At 42.7% G+C, this 18,101-nt stretch overlaps 1 protein-coding gene across 24 annotated transcripts in view; it reads left to right on the forward strand.

Moving 5' to 3' along the window:
• FOXP1 (forkhead box P1) overlaps positions 1–18,101 on the forward strand; it is a 422,694-nt gene that overhangs the window by 242,399 nt on the left and 162,194 nt on the right. For 22 of the 24 annotated variants that reach the window (XM_041718651.2, XM_030282743.4, XM_072934618.1 and 19 more), the window contains one exon: positions 16,263–16,444. In XM_041718651.2, coding sequence (XP_041574585.1) covers positions 16,274–16,444 — 171 coding nt within the window. In that variant the 5' untranslated portion in view covers positions 16,263–16,273. 24 annotated transcript variants of the gene reach the window in all.

An 18,101-nucleotide genomic window follows, 5' to 3' on the forward strand; every position in this document is an offset into this window, starting at 1 on the left:
AGCAGTAGCAGAATTCTTGCATGCATAATCAGTCAGAACTTTCCAGAAGGTCTTTATTCAAGTTATTTTCTTTTAAAGCTGTGTTTACTCTAAGAATTCGGCTGAGGCAGTTGAAATATGTGGCTGCAGTGGGGAACAAAATACACTGTATGTTTTGTTACTCTCCTTGTTCTGCTTTGACTTGTGCAAACAGTTTTAATCCAAAGGAAGGGGTCATATGGTCTGTGACTGCGGTATCGTACAATCCAGTTTAGGGTGCAAATTACCCTCTTATGGTACATCCTGACATTGAATAGTCTTGTCTGGAATAGGCTGTAAATAGAGTGTATCCTTCTCTTTCACAAGCCCTTGGAGCAGGAAGCCACATGCCTTAGCTCTACAGTGTTCAGGAGCCAGCACATCTGTGGGACCACGCACCTGCATGCGGCTGGAGATGTTCAGACACTGTCTTCAGTGCAGATTTTGAACATTAAACACTCATTTCTGGTTGCAAACGGCCTCCACATGCTGCCAGGGGTTCAGCACCAGAAAGGCCATTTCCTGGAGCACAGAGAAACCTCTGCCGAGCTTGGCAGTGAAGGACCGTCCCAGCCCAGGGCTGAACAGCTGGTTCTGGGGAGGCCATGGGGCCGCAGTGCTGTCTGTTGGGAGGCTTTCTGTTGCATTGGCATTGTGCATGAAAAAGGTATTGGCAGCCACAGGAGTGCTCAGGATTGTTCACTGCTATTGGCCAAGGCAAGCTGGAGAGGCTCATGTGGTGTCCTTCAGATCCTCTCTGCTGTTGTCTCTCCTTCTCCCAGCCATGGCTGATGGTGGATTGGAGGTGGGCAATGCTCTTTAGCCATGGGTGAATGCAGAAGAGGGATTAAGAACTCAGTTTCCTGCATCCTGACTCAAAAGTAGGCATATGTGCTTCTTTGGGGGAGTTAGAAACAAATTGGTTTCGACAGAGCTTTTTTAGGGAGTTTTCTCAGGCACAGGATGAAATTTTGAGGTGAAAAAAAAATCACACTTCTTCTCCTGCTTCTCTATTGGGCCAGTGTGGAGAGGACCAACTGTATTTTTGGGTGTTTGGGATCCATGTGTGTGGCTGTTGAGGAACATGTGCTGCATGTACACATCTCCTGCACAGAAATGTGATGGGTGGAATCCTTGCTCTGGACAGAGACTGGAGCTATTCCTGGGAGAGAAAACATTGGGGAAAAACTGGGGATGAAGGCACCTCTTCTGTCCTGCTTACTCCGTTCTGGCTGATGTGAACTGGCGTGCTGGGTGCTTGGGTAGCACGTGTGTGTTTGTGTGTTAGCTTACACACCAGTGTGCACAGACATGTTTGGTTTCCCTGATGCGTGGTGCCGTCTTTGCTGTAATCTGAGAACCACAGCCCTTGGACAGGGCAAGGCAAAGAGTCCATCTGTGTGTCCACAAAAGCTTAGCTAAGTGCATTTTTTTATATTGTGTTATGGGCCTGATTCTTGCGGGGGGTTAGATGCTCTCCATTGTGGATGGCCAGTGTTTTTGCAAGTCACCCTGCTCAGAAGTTGGTGGTCACAGGGTTTTTTTTAAGGGGAAAAAGCATTTTTCCATTTGTTTCTCTATAGACTGAAACCGCTAAAGAGCCCTTGCAGAGTTTTCCACACACAAGGCACACAGTGATGGGAGCATGAGAGAGACTGCAGATCTCAGAAGGCTTGAAGTGTGTGAAAACAAGGAGTCCTAATGAAAAGGGTTTTGCAATTTAATTGTAGTGGGTGTGCCTTTGTTTGTGCAAAGAAATGAAAGTGCTGGAGGCCGAAGTGCTTTCTCTATCCAGAATAGGGAGCAGTACAAACTTCCCTGGCTAGTTCTGTCAAGGTGCCTGAGACCTGCAAGTCCCTGCAGAGCTTTGCCTCTCTGCTCACTGGGACCCCATCCCACAGACTTTGTCTTCAGCCATCCAGCCTCACAGGGCTCACCAGAAATGCCATGTTTAGCATGAAGGACCTTGCTTGGGTTCCCAAGTGCCTTTCTCTTAAGGTGTTCATTCACCTCACAGATTCACTGCATTTGGGAAGACCAACATGTCCTTTGCAGTGGTTTTGAGAGTCATGACTTTCCCTTGGGATGGATCTGCTCATCTCCATGTAGCCAGTGTTCTGCTTGTTCAAGGCAAGAGCTTTTTCCTCCTCCCCACTGCCTTGTCAACCCCTTTGGAGTAGTCCATGAATCCCAGTCGGGTGCCAGGGGGCCAAATGCCCTTCTCCCTTCTGCACCAGTCTCCTGAGCTACCCCGTGCCCCACAGCAACACGATCCATTTTAAATAGATGCTGTTTGCAGCATCTTGGACTTGCTGTGCGAGGATGAGAAACGTTAACATAAATTCTTTAAATAACATCTAGTAGTGTTGAATGCACAGAATTATAAAACATTTTTATATTCTGAGACTCATTTGCATCTTCACATTAAAAACTGTGGTTTTCTTCTCAGGGAATGGTTGCAAGATCTGATTTGTTTTGAAATCAAAGCTAAATTTGTATTCTTGCTTTCCTCTTTGCCCTTCATTTGACAAATTTTTCTTGTTCTATAAATACAGAATTGTAAACAAGGGCTAATCCTTAGCAACAACCTGGAAAGTTAACATTTCTCTCCAGCTCCTATTATAATTAATTCAGACACTATGAATATGATGTGATTTACACATAATATTCCTAAGGCCAGGAGGTACTAATATCTTGTTAGAGAACTGAGGAAAAGAACATGCTTTTGTGTGTGCCATATAACATAATTGCACTGCATTTTCTTTCATGAGAAGATGTTTAAAGATGCTTTTTACTTTGCATTTGAAAAATGAAAGGCTTCTGCTTCTGCATTTGGCTGAAATTGTCTTAAATGTGTTTTCCCTCCTGTAGCAGTCAACATTGTCAAAACATTTTGCAAAGTACATTTTAATAATATGGGTTAGGACCATCATTATATTAATTTAATTCTCTGTGTAGGTAAATTCGTAAGATGCTTCCACTTTGTCATAAAAGTTTTTCACAGAAAACATCATCTGTTTTCCATGTGCAAAAAAGGAAGGAGGTAATGTAGTCGACAAAAGGATAAATGCCTTATGTGAAAATTGTAAAAGTTTAGCCTGAACACTCTTTCTCTCATGGTCCATCCTTGTATTTTATTAAATTTTAAATTAATTTTGTTTTGTTCTGTTTATATTTGTTCAGGGAGTGTTTCTATAGTGTTAATCTATGTAAGCCACATGCAGTTGAAAACTGCAACTCCCAAAAGGCTGTGATTAAAACATTATGGATGTGGCAAACCACAAATGCAAAAGGAAGTTTACATTTAGATTTTCTATATAAAAAATATTCTATTCAAGTTTTGTAATACCTTGGTATCGTGGTCAGCATTGCCATAAAAATTCTGTGTTATATGGAATGATACAATCTGTGAAGCATTTCCCATTATGTAGACACCATGTCTTTAAATTATAGCAATTTCTTAAGATTTTAAAGCAAAATGAGCTCTTAGAAGTGTGATTAATAGCAGGGAATGAGGCTAACACTGGGTCATCAGTGGCACTCCATTACAAAAAAGGTTGGACTAATAAAAGCATCCATCTATTTGACCAATAAAGCATTTGAATGATATGCTTATAGTTTTTATCATAGTGTAGTTACTTTGTACTGAATAAACTGTGATTTTACGTGCTGGAAAAGGAGCATGGAACAGGCAGCACGGCTAAGGTGAGAGCAGTTGTCTCAAGTAGGGAAATATCAGGACTTTTATGTGAAGCTTGATGTTTTCAGAAGCCTTCAGGTTGCGGCGTCTAAATTTTTGAAGCTGCTGTGAAATATCTAAATCCCCCGTGACCCGTGCCTGCCTGCCCACAGTCATTCGGTGAGGCTGGCCCTCGCTGTCCTGCAGGGAGGGGAGAAAGGAGGGTATTGTGTGTAATCATTAATTCAGAGTTAAGTCCCTGGCAGCCCCAGACATCAGAAATACTCTGCTGCAGCACAGGAAATGGGGCAGCACTTCTGTTTTCCTGGTGTGCGGACGCCAACCCCGTCCTCGAGTCGCACCTTTCATCCTGCCTGCTATTATGCTGTCAACCTGATGTATTAAAAAATAGGCAGTTGCCTGAACAATACTGCATTTGGGTTTTATTTAAATACCTGTCTTATTAGTAGGTTGTACTGATTTTATGGTTTTGAACCACTTTTTTTTTTCTTTTCTTTTTTTTTTTTTTTTTAATACAACAAAAGGCTAAACATTTTCTGAAAAAGAAAACGAAGGTTCTTGGCCAGCTGTGGATGTCCAGGATTGTGCTGTGAAAAAAAGTAACAAATATTCTAAAACTTGTAAAAGAATGATGAGGAGGGAGGCTTCTGGCCATCGTGCTGTTTGCACATGAAATGGCAAGGGAGGGGAGATTAGTGCCAGGGCCAGCTGTGACCTTGGATGCTTCACAGATTTGAGACTGGGATGATTTTCCTCTGTGCTTGGCGGTGGTGCTGGTGCTCATCAGAAGGTAGGGGTGAACCAGGGAGGGACAATGGTGCAGCTGGGAGGAAAAAGGACCCATGGCACAGCCCATAACTACATCCACTAACCCCACCTGACTGGTGCAACATCCTAAAGGGTTTATTTTACATAGGAGAGGGATGAAGAGACCCATGGAGGTCCCATGCAGGGATTGTGTCAGGGCAGGAATGTAACCCGGAGCCCTGGATTAACCTCTACCATTAGGACCATCCATCTTCTCTCCATGTACTTCAGATCTCTCCCGAAATCCGTGTGCAGGGTAGACAACTTAGAGAAACCTCCCTGGAGGAACACTGCCATAGGAAACTTCATGAGTGTTACAAGGATGAGAGATGGGGAAGGAAAGGCTTTCTGGAAGGTGACAGACCCAGGGGATTTTGGGTGTCCTGAGCACCTTGAGGACCAAAGTCACAAAGCCTCGGGGCCAAGAGAGGGATGTTGTGTGGGAAGCAGTTGGGGGCCAGAGGTTTTGATTGCAAGAAGACATCCAAGAGGCTGCTGGGTTAACAAAGAGGAGCTAGGGAGATCTACAAAGATCAGAGAATGGTGATGGGAGCCAGAGGCAAGGGGCTGAGGGTGGGAGAGAGAAAGGAGGGAGAAGGGGGCTGAACCATGGCTTTGTTGCTGCTGCAGGGCCATGGTGTGTGTGTAAGCGACTTGTGTCCATGGTCGTGCTGGGAGGGTCGGGCTGTGTCGAAAGCTGTTGTTTTGCTTGTTTGTTCTAGGAGTGAAATGAAAATTTTGCACCCCACCTTTTGCAGTTGTTGTTTTTCTGGGTTTTCATTTGGTTTTTTTTTTTCATGCAAATGGATCTTTCACATCAGTGGTTTGGCCGGTAAATCTTGTTTTGTGAAATACTTTCAAGTGTTTTCAACTCCTTTCTTTCCCCTTTATCAGAACAGATGCACAGCTCTGTATTTTCCCTTGCTGCCTGTTGTCTTGAGGTTGCACAGCAAGACTGCAAAGGCTTTTTTGTTTGTTGTTGTTGAAGGGGAGGAAAAAACCCTCAATCCACAGAAGAGTTAACAGGATTTCACTTGATCTGCTCGTTTATGCAATGAGTAATGCGAGGTTGGTAACAGCAAATTGTTTATAAGCAAACATGGCACTGTGTAAACAAGAAGGCCTGGTCCCCAACTGGTTTGATTTCATGGTGGTCAGCAGCTGATGCATGTAACGTACAACCTTTCTGCTTCTCGAAATGTCAGAAGAATGACTATTTGTTTGTCTTGAGTTCTTCCCAGCTGTTTACTCTGTAATGCATTTGCCTCAACCTTGATTCCCTAAGAGTGGCCCCTTTCTCCTCCCTACTCTGTTTACATTAGTCCTGCCCCGAGTGTCACCTATGAAATCTGTTGATTATTCCACCTGGTTAATGTTAAATTGCTCTTGCAAGATGATGTGTTTGTTCATAAACACAAATGCTGGGCCCCTTGTTTACTGTACCCATGGCAGCAATCAGTTATTAAACAAATATTGCTTTGTTTGCGGGTGTGAGCAGCAGTTTATCCTGCAAGGTCTGGAAAAAAACCTTTAAATGCTGGGATTTTGATAAAGGAGAAAAAGGGGAGCTTGTCCCTGGAATGTGGCTGAAACTCACTTTGGTTTGCTTTGCTTATCTTTAACTTGGGTGAAGGGGCTAGAAAGATTAGCAAGTTGTTTGGTTTTTCCAAGAGATTTCCTTAGTGTAATGATATCTATCCAGTTGTTTGCTTTTTTCAGAAGGGAGAGAGCACTCCTGCAAGACGACTAGCACAGCGGTAGACGGCTGATGGCTAGAAAATCCTGCATGGAGCAAACAAGGAGGTAGAAGGTCTAGGATAAAGGTATAGGGCTATGAACCAGGTAATCTCCCCAAAACTATGGACTTGTGTTCTATGTCAGCATTTGGTCAGAGGCTTTTCGGTTTCTGCTTTCTCTCATGTCGGATTTTAATTGATGCATATGCCCTCAATGGGGTTGGAAAGGCAAAGCTTTCAGCTTTACTTCTGAGGAGATCTGAGGAAAATCTGTTTTAGAAGCAAAGCTGTTTGAATAGAGAGAAAATACCAAATTTAAAAACGTGCTTTGTTGCTCCTCCTCCTGCGAGTGAGATGACGGAGCTGCTTTTCTTCTTTTTATAACTGGAAAACTGCATTTACATCTGCTAATTTCTCTTTGCTGCCTGTTTGTTCTTTGGTTTCTGGGAGTCCTAATTAGAGAGAGCCATCCTGGTAGTTGTTGCTTTTGGGTTGTTTTGAAAATGAGCAAGAAAAACTTGCTCACACCATCTTTGTTTTTCAAAATTACTGTTTATTATTGTTTCTGAGTGGGGCTTGGATTTCAAATGCCAGGCAGGACCTGTTAGCGCTAACAGTAAATGGCTAGGGCTTTTCACACAAAGGGAGTAAACCCTCTTTGAGTGACCTTGAGAAAGAAATGTTAACTCTTTTTGTGTGAAGGTGTTGTTTTTTCCTGTATATCTGAATTAATTTGTTAAAATGTGAAGGGATTCCTTTATATGTGAATTCATCATCATTCATTCATCCCTTGGAAAAAAAGGCAAGAAAATAGACATAAAAATGTGATTCCCTGTATTCCCTAGTTTGCATCAGTGATCCAAACAATACTGGTTGTTTGGGCTGCTGGAGCAGTGTCAGGGCTGGAGGGGAACAGGAGGTACCTGAAGTGTGTAAGTGGACAAGCTGGTCATTAATTGACTCGTGTTACTGCCATGAATCAAACCTTTGCTACCTTGAACAGAGTGAAAATGGCATTGTGCAGAATTGTTAGAGTTGCACCTGGCTTTGAGGTGGTTTTGACTTCTGGAGGCTGCTAGAGAGTTTGGATATGCTTTAATGGAGATGTGCATGGAGGGTGGGAGTCTAATTCATCTACAGCCAGCACTTGGTACGAGGTTTCATGTTATCTTGTTGGAGCAGTGCTGCTGCTGTCTGGCACAAACTGACTGTATTTACTAAATGCAACTTTGGTCTTTTATTTGGTTGAACAGTCACCTGTTTTTCTGTGAGGCAGACTGCAAGAGTTTGTGATGCAAGCTCAGAGCAGTGTGCATGCAAACAAATAAGTCTTGGCTGTGAGAGCAGCTCTGCAGTTTCTGTTCCTGTTCTGCACGGAGCAGCAGGGAGCCCCACGCTGCTGTGATGCCTGGGCTGGGATGAGCAGGTGGGTACCTCCCCAGGGACACCGACCACGGGGCCAGCACCGAGGGGACTCTGCACCTCTCCATGCTGCACTGGTGACCTTCCTGCTGGAGGAGTCACTCCTCTGGTGCCATGGTGCTCGTGTCCATGTGGTAGCAGTCACAGAGTCGCATGGTACAGTGAACTATGGCTTCTGGTTTGGCTTGGGGTTTTTTTTTTGGCCACCCACCATTCCTTTCCTTCCAAATAAACTATGATCCCCGTGATGGTAAGGATGATTTCTGTCAAGCTCATGGCTGAAAGACAGCTCTCCCCAAGAGAGAGGAAGGAACCTCACTCTGCCGATGATGGTATGTAAATGATTACATCATATTTGCCAGTCACTTGGAAGTGGCCCAGCTCTAGAGCTTTTATGCATCTATGGCATGAGCTTCATGCTGAATATGGATTTAATAGCTGTCAAGCTGAGATTGAGATAGAGCTGGCTTTGCAAAAGGGATATATTTATCCAAGGTGAGACTGAGAGTAACTTCTGTGTGCATATGTAAAATGAAGGGAGAATGCAAAAATCTAATTTGAGGAAAGTTGAATTGTTCATTGTCTTTCTAATGCTTTGCATGTTACCTCATGGAAGGGAGTGAGACCTGTTGTCTTCACAGCTTGGTATGTTTTAGTGCCCTGGTTTTTCATGGGGACCAGCTCCAGCTCTTTTGAATAGATCAAACTTTTTAATGTCTGTTTTGATTAATTCTTCTTGGATTTGCTCGATCTCTGTTCTTACTGATTGTGGTCAGCAACACCCTCAGCAGAAGAGGTTTCCTTAGGGGTAACTGCACTGACTGGTTCTCTGACAACTTAAGTTGTTTGAATATGATTTCACAATAAGTTAGGGTGGCACAAGTGGGATTAGGCTCCTGATTCCCCTTCCCTTCTCTTCACTGCAGCAGTCTTAAATTTCAGCTCCTGCAGAGCATCAGTCAGCCTTTCACTGAGCTGCCTCCAGATGATTCCAGGTTGCTGTGGCCCTGATAATAATGCACTGTTGCTGGAAAGAAGGGACCCAGGAAGTGTGAGCCACACACCCCAACAGTGGAAGAGGTTGTACCATTGCATATAGTTAAATAATTAAAAATTGTGGCTGTCTGCTTCTAGGCAGGAGCTGCCATTCAGGAGATTTGAGGATGGCAAGAGGACATAAATGCATAATAGGGGGTAAAAAGCCAGGCTGGAAGCTACATTGACCCACAGGGAGGAGGTTGGATAACCTTTGTTCTTCTCCTGGTGGCCAAGGTGTTGTATTCTACCACTTTTGGAAAGCACAGGCTTTTCATTTCCTGAATTTAGACACAGCTCCACGTTTTCCTGCTCCTTGCTTTTACTTCTGTCTCCTTTCTGTGGTTCTGCATCACCAAGCAGCTCTACCCCAGCATCAGCAGGGCAGGAAGGGGGAGCAGACTTGTGTAAACCAGGTGCCAGGGCCGTGGCCCACAGGGATGCTCCAGGAGCAGTGTGATTTGTTTCCCTTCCCAGGGAGGCCAGCACATCACCTCTGCCGTGTGCTCAAGTTCCACTGGCCCAAGGCTTGGGATGTGTCCAGCCAAGGTGAGAGCATCAAGAGGCAGAGCCAAGGATGTGCTGAGGGTAATCCCATTTCTTCTGGACCCTTTATTTCCTAAGCACTAAATGAAATTTCAGATTTTAGATATGTCTAGACATATACAGTGCACGATAAAGTTGATAATACATTAATCATTTTTAACAACAGGTAATATGCATAATTTATGGTGTTACAGTGCTATCTTTTTTGATATTTATGATGGATAATGCTCAGTTTTTGCCCTCATATTACTGCTTTAAATTATACCACAAGAAAATTAATGAGAAAGTAGATTTATGGCTTTCATTTGTTTGTCAATTCGGAAATTAATTGGGTGTTAATTTTAGCCGTCCCTCATCAGACCAGGTCTTTAGTATGTGTGCATTACTTTGCATTCATTGAAGCCTACCTCCCATTTACTGTGGGTCACTAGCTTTGCATACATTAAAATAGCCCTCAGGCTCATTCTCTTGATTACTTTTTGAACTGCCATGCATTAGAAAATTTACGCCTTTCTGTTATAATTATGAAAATTCTCTGTTGGAAGATGGTGCTTGCATAACAGCAAGTGTACAGTGTTGCTCGGCGATGTAAGATCATATAGCAAATCCCAATACGTTTTTGTTCTAATCCTAGAAAATAGCACTCTCGACAATCTTTGTTGTGCGAGTTTCATCCTTTGAAATTTCAAGGATCCATTTTAATGCATTGAATTACCTCTTTAAGCTGAGGAAATATCAAAGGATTTCACCTCATCGCTGTCTCTTTGTTTCCTCTTTCCACACATCCCGTGCACGTTCCTTCCCTTGCCTTGCTCCAGGTTTGCCTTTCCTCCTCCAAACCCCGCTGTCAGACGTGACTCAGCATCACTTTTTAGGACAGTGAAGCCTGATTTGCTCTGTTTGCTACTATTTTGGTTGATTCCTAAAGATGATCCTTAATTGCACTTTGAATCCCCTTCTCCTTTCTCCTACTCCTGCACAATTCAGCAACCACCAGTAGTGTGTAGGCGAGTGGCCTTCGAAGGGGTAAGCATGAAGTTTTATCCAAAAAGTACCCTAATGTACTGACAGTTGATCTATAGTTAGTTAGTACATAATTATACCTAAAATACACCCTGTCAGCAGGATAAATGACGGCTACTGAAAACTCTAAAAGCATGACGGGTGTTCACCCATCTGCAATGACGAGAGCGGAGGGGTTTGTAAGTTGAGAAAGGCTGGTGAGTTCAGCATGATCTGATTTAGTTAAATCATGCCATATGTTGGGATAGCTCTCTCTAATAGTCGTGCTAACCACAAACACAGGCTAAGAGAAGTCATCTGGTCCACCTGGCTAGTTTGGACTTCCCTCCCCGGCGTTATTCCTGCACTTAGCATGGTGGCAGCCCTTGAGCTACTCATGTGAAGCTGGCTGATTCACAGTTAATTGTGACATGGTGTAATTTAGTAAATGAGCAGCTGAACATCTGTACGCCTTCCCCCACGGCACATCAAGCCTTACCTTACACAAGGCTTTTAATTTCCACTAGTGAATCCTTTTTCTTTTACTGAACTCATGGATGGCGGGATGGTGCTGCTGGCAGCCTCGCCAGCCTAGGCACGGGGTGTCAGCTGGAGGCGATGGGTGTTTTGGCTTCAGCTGGGGGACATCAAAACACGTTCCTGGAAAAATTCACTGCTGGTGGTGGGATGTGGAGCTTGAGGTGCTTTCTCTGGCAGGGCACTTGCTCCAACGATACCAGGACTAAAAGAGACCACCTGTGAGTGGGGCAGGGGTCTCCTGGGAAAGCAGTCGGGTTCCTCGTGTCAGATCCCAGCAGTGCCAGGCTGCTGCTGCAGGGTGTTTGTCTCTGTGTGTGGGTCAGCAGCAGCTTTGCTCCTGCTCTCTCTGGTCCCTTGCTGGTCGCACTCCGGAGCACGTTTCGTTTTCAAGAGGTAAAATCCCGTCTTTGCGGCGTTATGTTGTTGTGGAATTCTTCCAAACCGCGTTTGGGCTTTTTTTGTTTTGTTTTGTTTTTAATAATTACATGGATAAATGCTCTAAAATTATTCCTGAGCCTGTTTTGGGGAGCTGCTTGTGACAAATAGGTAGAACTTTTATTTATAAACCATGCACGTATGGATAGAACGCTTGCTGGAGAATTTCAGGCTAGATCGTGTGATTTGATCACTCACTTAAAACTGATTTTAGCATTGACTCTTCTGCCTATAAAAGTAGAAATACATTTTATAAATCTGTGTTGTGTTTAATTTACATGTCCTTTCATGGCTGGGCCAAATTCTTTAAGGGCATTTATTCTGCTTCATATAAATAATTGATCAGCCAAGTTAATTTACTTCTGCCTGACTTGGTCAACCTTAATTAACTGCCCTGGAATAAAGACTGAACTTTTTGTTAGCTTAAAATATTTCACAAATGTGGCAAAGAAGGGTCGTATTATGACAACATTTTTGCTCTAGCACTGATCCCAGGGGCTAGAAATGCCTAATGATCTTTATGTGCATATATGTATTTGTAAACACCTCCAAGTACTAACATCTGAAATATAATCATGGACCTCAAAGAAACTTTGAAACATACAAGCTACATTGTGAATCTGTAGTCCATGTTAAGTCTGGAAGCATATTTAAACAGGGATTTTAAGGCTAGAAGACCCCAGGGGTGTTTTTTTAAAGGTGAAGATATGCTTAAAGACATAAATTGGTGCTTATTGAGGAATCTTAAAAACGCCTCACCAGATGCCTCCGTGTATGGTGAGGCATCTAGAGACATCTGACTATCAGTCCCTTAGTCTTTCAGACTTGGAGTGGGTCCTTATTCTGACAGGTGCTTCAGTCAGTAAATCCTCCCTCATGCTGACATTAAACAATGCTGCTTAGTCTTCAGAAACTATACTGGTAGCAGAATTGCAGCAGTGGCACACTTCAGCGCCCACCTCCTGCCTACTAATCTCCATGCTTAACCTTGCTCATCTTAATAGGCCAGTGGAGCTGAGGTGTGTATCAGCAGCATCTGGTGTTATGGACTTTATGGATGCATTTTTAATGCATTAGCAAAGAACTTTTTCAGAATTAGGATTCCTTTAGGTTCTGTTTTTTTTTTACCTCAGAAAGCCAACACTGGATTAATTAGATTATTTTGTGTCAGGCAAAGTTCACATCTGACCTATGTTTTCTCAATTTTGACCATGTCCTTAAAAAATTGGCTGTCCCCTGCTTTTCTCCAAGTAATCTGGAAGATGATTAGCTGTTGTCCTCCTGTTGACAGAGTGCCTTTAGATTTCACTTCACTGAAATTTTGTTCCATTACCTTGAACATAACACATTCACCAAAGAGATGGGCCCAGCTGTAGAGATTTGACTTTGTGTTTGGCTGTGCATCAAAGCTAGAAAAAGCTCTGTGCAGGTTTAAATGGGAATCTGAAGAAACTGATCACTCTTCCGAAATTTTTAAACCATGTTAACATTAAGTCAGAACAGTTCTTTTATTATGTGCTCCTTGATTTCAGGATAAAGTTTCACAAGCTGTTGTTGGTACTGCAGCCTACCTTTGGTCCCTTCATAGGGGAAAAACATCTTGTGTCACCTTTAATAATTCAGAGTCATTCTGTATCCCTCATAACATGAAATATCATAGAATTTTTCTATATATAGCAAAAATAAAAATACTTACACTGGTAACAACCCACATATTTTAAGTGCTAAAAATGCATTTTTCTTTGCAGAATTGATGAGAGAATCATTCTGCTTTCTAGAACACATGAGATAGACGTGGGCTCCTCTGCCGTTAAATTTCTTAAGTCAGAACCAGGTTTTCTGCCTGTCATGGAAGTAGTTGTGGAGTATTATTATTTCTTATAATAAATCATTATGCATAACAGCTTTTCCAGGACTGTGTTGGTTGTATTCAGACCAGAATTACAGTTTGTGATACTTCACCTGGAGTTTCAGTTCAGTTCCCACAGAATGTAATTATGTTGCTTAAAGTCAACCTTGCTTTGCATTTTTCTTTAACAATTTTGAATGACAAACTTCAGTAATAGGCTCCTGTAAGTTCATCTCCTCTGTGCTGGAAAGAGACAATTATCTCAGCCATCCTCGGTGTGCGATCACCTCAGCTCATTTAGATGTGCTCAAAAAGACAAATAATAATCATTCTTGCCGAAAGCTCTCACAGGTTGATTTTTCATGACATGACACTTAATGATCAAACCAAACTGTGATTATTCATGTCAACTCACATTTGACTTCAGTGATGAAATAAACAGTTTTATCTTTTTTTTCCCTTGAAATACCAGTTTTCTATCGGAGGTATTTTAACAAAGAGCTTTTGTTTTATACCGGCATCTAGTTTAAGTTACATAGAAGTTGACTGCTTGTAAATTGGTGTTTAAAAAAATTTTGCTTAAAGATGTTCACTTCTGCTTTAAAATAATTTTTTGAAAGTTTAAACATGGTCCCTTAGCAAACTCCAGCTACATTTCTTTGGTAGCTGCTGCCAGTTCTGCTGGGATCCATAGGGTGGTCACAACCAGTGGAGGGGCCATGGCCCTGTGCAGCTGAGCTGGTAACTGGCTGGGCTTCTTCAAAAGGTAAAACAGAGCATGAAATTTGTCATGGAAAAGGTTCTCAAGAACTATGATCTTTTTTCTGACCAAATACAATAAATAATCTATTTTTTTCTTAGTCCTATAGGTTAGAAAAATTGTTGCAATTTCTACTGTTTTTTCTTTCCAGGACCATTTTGCTGTCCTAGAGACAATAAATAATCTCTTGACCAGTTTGGGTGTGAATTATTTTCTGTGTCCTGGAGATATTTCGCTCAGAAGGGCAAGCCAACAAATTGTGATCAGGCAGTGATGGATCTGCTCCTCAGTGGTGCACATTCTTCTTGCTGCTGTCAGAGCTTTGCTTTGTGCTTCCTCTGACCCTACTGCTTATTTATACAGGTTCTCACTTCCCATTTGTTGCATCAGAAGTGCTGGAAAATGAGACGTACTTCTTTACTGTTCGGACACTGGGTTTTAGCATCTTTTCACCACAAAGGCTGCTGGAGGCACCTTCCACCAATTTTTGAGTGTGTCCTTCCTACATCAGCTTCAATCCAATGGGGGGACATGCCACCCACCATTACTGTCATACTCCAAAACAGTCAAAGGCGTGAGTCTCTGGGTTTAACCCTCTTAAGCCAGTATTTCCTGGTGGTCATTGTTGTCTTCCTTTGCTGCTGGGGTGAATTGATGTAGTGCTCCATTTTCTCCAGTTGAGACCTGACCCCAAATTCGGGTGGAAGCAGGAAACAATGACATCAGTTCTTTCCCTTTGATTTGTCATGGGGTAAAAGAGGTAAAGCCTTTTTGTAGCAGTGTAACATATAAAAACTGCCTGGTATGTCTTTGAGTGACTTGGGAGCCGTCTGTGGATTCTCACTCCTGTGTCTTCTTCCAAAGCAACCTGTGCCATGCAATCACTGCCTGGTGTGTAATCCAGCCTTGCCTGCTGGATGTAAACACTTATTTAGACCTTATCATACTTATGGGCTTTCCTTACAGTGCTGAAAATGAAAAACACACCATACTTGGTGTGTATCAGAGCAGGATCATGTTAAAATCCAAAAGCATTTCCTAGTGGTGTTGGGAAAGCTGTAGGTTTGTTTAGATCTCTAGAGCTTTTACAGAGGAGTTCACAGAAGCTTTATAATGAGTCTCCAAGCCCTTTTGTCCCCTGGCATAATCTGAAGATTTAACAAAACAGATTGAAAGAAGTTTCCATAGACCAGCTGAAATTTATTTAAATGTAATCAGAATGTTTTGAATCTGTCCTGCTACCATCCATGTGCTTGGTTTACTGAATTCAAATGGGTTCTTCTTTGAAGATAAAACATCTTCCTTCTGAGGTGAAGTACCCCACACTGGGGCATTTGGCTCACCTGTCCACGTGGATAATGTGGGGCCAGCAGCGTGCTTGGGATACACCGCACGGCTTTCCATTCCCCATCTTCCCTGAGTGAGGGGGAGAGGAAGGATGGGCTGGTGGAAGTCAGACAGGTTAATGATATTTAAATCCTGGAAGCTGTGGCTTTGCAGGTGGAAATACTTTTAAAACAAGTCGTCATAATATCTCCGAGGCAGCTCTTTGCAGCTAAAAACCAGCATGTGTGCTTTGTGTGGGGAGTCTTGCACACCAATGCTGGTGTTTGCTCCTGAGGGTGTGTAAATCCAAGGGGTAAGGAGGCTGGTACTCATCCTCATTGAAGGCTTGTGACCCACTGACACTGTTGGTGAGCACCAAGAGTCAGTAGAGAGGGCTGGCTGGAAGGAGCTGTGGCTGCTGAGATGATGCTCAGCTAAATAACATAGGAATCTCTTCACTGTAATGCCATAAGAGCATCCAAATCCATAGCCAAAAACTTGGCCAACAAGAGTAATTTTGTGAGCATTTGTAGCAGTTCTCCTGAAATGAAAAGTGATGATGGTTCAGCAAATCCCAGATTTAGCCTAAATTGCTTCAGAGTAATAAAAGGTGCTAATTTGGCACTATCATGGTATGAATGAAAACCAAAATAGTGAATGCTCTGCTTCACCTCTATGCCCCTACACAGTATATATCACATTTTTAATATTGTCCATCATATGTTGTCAAGAATGACTCATCCGTTTCAAAGGAAAGCATCCAGATGTAACTAGAGAAATTTAATTATGGATTCTGTGTGTTCGTTCAAAAATATTTTTTTTTCGCTAAGGGAAAAAAGATGTTGAGCAAATAATACTATATTTAGAAGAGAACTAACTTACTAAAATTATAGCTGTACCAACGGATAAATAAACATAAACTAGTAGCATGAACCATTAATGAAAGATAAATCGTATGAAGGAAAATGACATATGTTTACAGTTTTGGCAGGATTTAAAACAGGGCATGTCTCCTTATATACAGCAACTGTTTTAACAGCTGCTTTTTTTTTTTTTTTTCCCCTCCCCTCCCCTAAATTATTTCAGGTTTTTGAGTCATGATGCAAGAATCTGGGACTGAGACAAAAAGTAACGGTTCAGCCATTCAGAATGGAGCGAGCGGTGGCAACCATTTACTAGAGTGCAGCCTGCGGGAAGTGAGATCAAACGGCGAGACACCTTCCGTTGAAATTGGGGCTGCAGATTTAGCACATCTCCAGCAACAGCAGGTACTGTAAGATGCATTACAAGTTTCCTACCTACAGGAAAAGCATGAAGCATTTAACCCCCCTACTCCCAAGCCCTCTGTACTTGCCAGGCAGAGGATGCTTTTAGGACTCGCCTGCGACGTTCTGTGCGTTTTCACCCGTAGGGGATTGCAGACGTTGGTGTAAAGGGAAACCTTTGACTTCTCTTTCGGGGATCCTTTTTATAATCATTCCCTGGAAACACCCAAAGATCAGGGCTTGCTTCTGTTGCCTGAATGTGTTGAGTCTGGTGGCAGCGATTGGGTGAACTGCTGTATACAAATAACTGGTTTCCAAAATATGTCACTGGGTGGAAAATACACTAATGTTAAGTTTTGTTTTTGCAACAAATTTTAATATAACCTAGCAACCTCTATCAACAGAATGTTTTCTATTAGCGAGGAAGGCTGCAGAGGTATCTGCTGCACAAAACGTTAGAATAAATAAATAAATACATCCATGTCAGTGTTCCTCAACTCGGAAGAATCTGAACCAAATTGTACATTTTGCCTTGGTATTTTAATTAGTGTGTTTTCTGGGAAGTGACCAAACTCACCAGTGTAAATTATCCGCATAATACGTTTTGGCTTTTTCTTTTCCCTGATAAAATTCTGAGGCCCTCTGAGGAAATTTTACACCAAAGTGCCGGGCATGTATCATTAATGTGTTTGGGAACAAAGGCTGCAGCAGAGCCATGGTGAATACACTCACGCCTAAGCCTAACCCTCACTTTCTCTAATGCAATAAGGATTCTTAAAACCTTTTAAATAAGGGATTGGCAGCTGGTTAAGACTCCCCTAAGTGTACAGTGATCTTTTTAGCAGGTTGTTGTGGAGAAGAAAAAAACGTGCTCAAAAACAAAGCAAAGTGAAGGTTTCAGGAGGAGCGGGGCACCCCATTTGCCAGCCTAAGACAGAAACCTGCCATAATTAAACAAGTCAGAAAAATGGATGATACTAAATGCACAGACTTTGGTTGTTTCAATCATTTCGTCCTACAGGTTTTTACTTGAAGTGAGAATACCATCAGTGAGAAAATCACAGCCATGCTGAATTCATTACTGCAGTAGTCACACAAAACCATGGATAAAATTTCAATAACTGCAGGCCACAGTTGAGTAAACAGTTGCACTGAAACTTAATTCCTGTTGACTTTTCCCTCATTCTTTGCCAGGGGCACATTCTGATTCGTAGTGCAAAGACAACAGGGGTTACAGCTTTGATTAATATAGGACAGTAGAAGAGGAGTAAAATATGTTCAACACAAAGGTCTCATCTTAAAAAAGGCTTAGTATCAAAATGAGTTAATTACACTCTGTTTTCCATAGGAGCACTATGGAATTTTCCAGTAAGGCTTTGTGCAGAGAGAAACAGGGAGGGGGGATCATGCAGGCATGAACACATGGTAGACCAGAATGGCTCTGACCTCTGCTCCTCCACCCCTAACTAACCCTGTCCCAGGGCTTCTCCACACCCATCCCGAGCTGGTGGCCATCCCAAGAGCTCGGAGTGTCTCAGATAATGTTGCCACCTCGCATGCAATGGCTGGTGTCATTGAGCTGCCCATGTGGTCAATTAAGGAGTGGCACCCATTTGTTCCCAATCCTCCAGCCCTCCCCAAACAATACCCAACACAGACT

Source organism: Taeniopygia guttata, chromosome 12, assembly GCF_048771995.1.
Source record: "Taeniopygia guttata chromosome 12, bTaeGut7.mat, whole genome shotgun sequence".
Lineage (NCBI taxonomy): Eukaryota > Metazoa > Chordata > Aves > Passeriformes > Estrildidae > Taeniopygia > Taeniopygia guttata.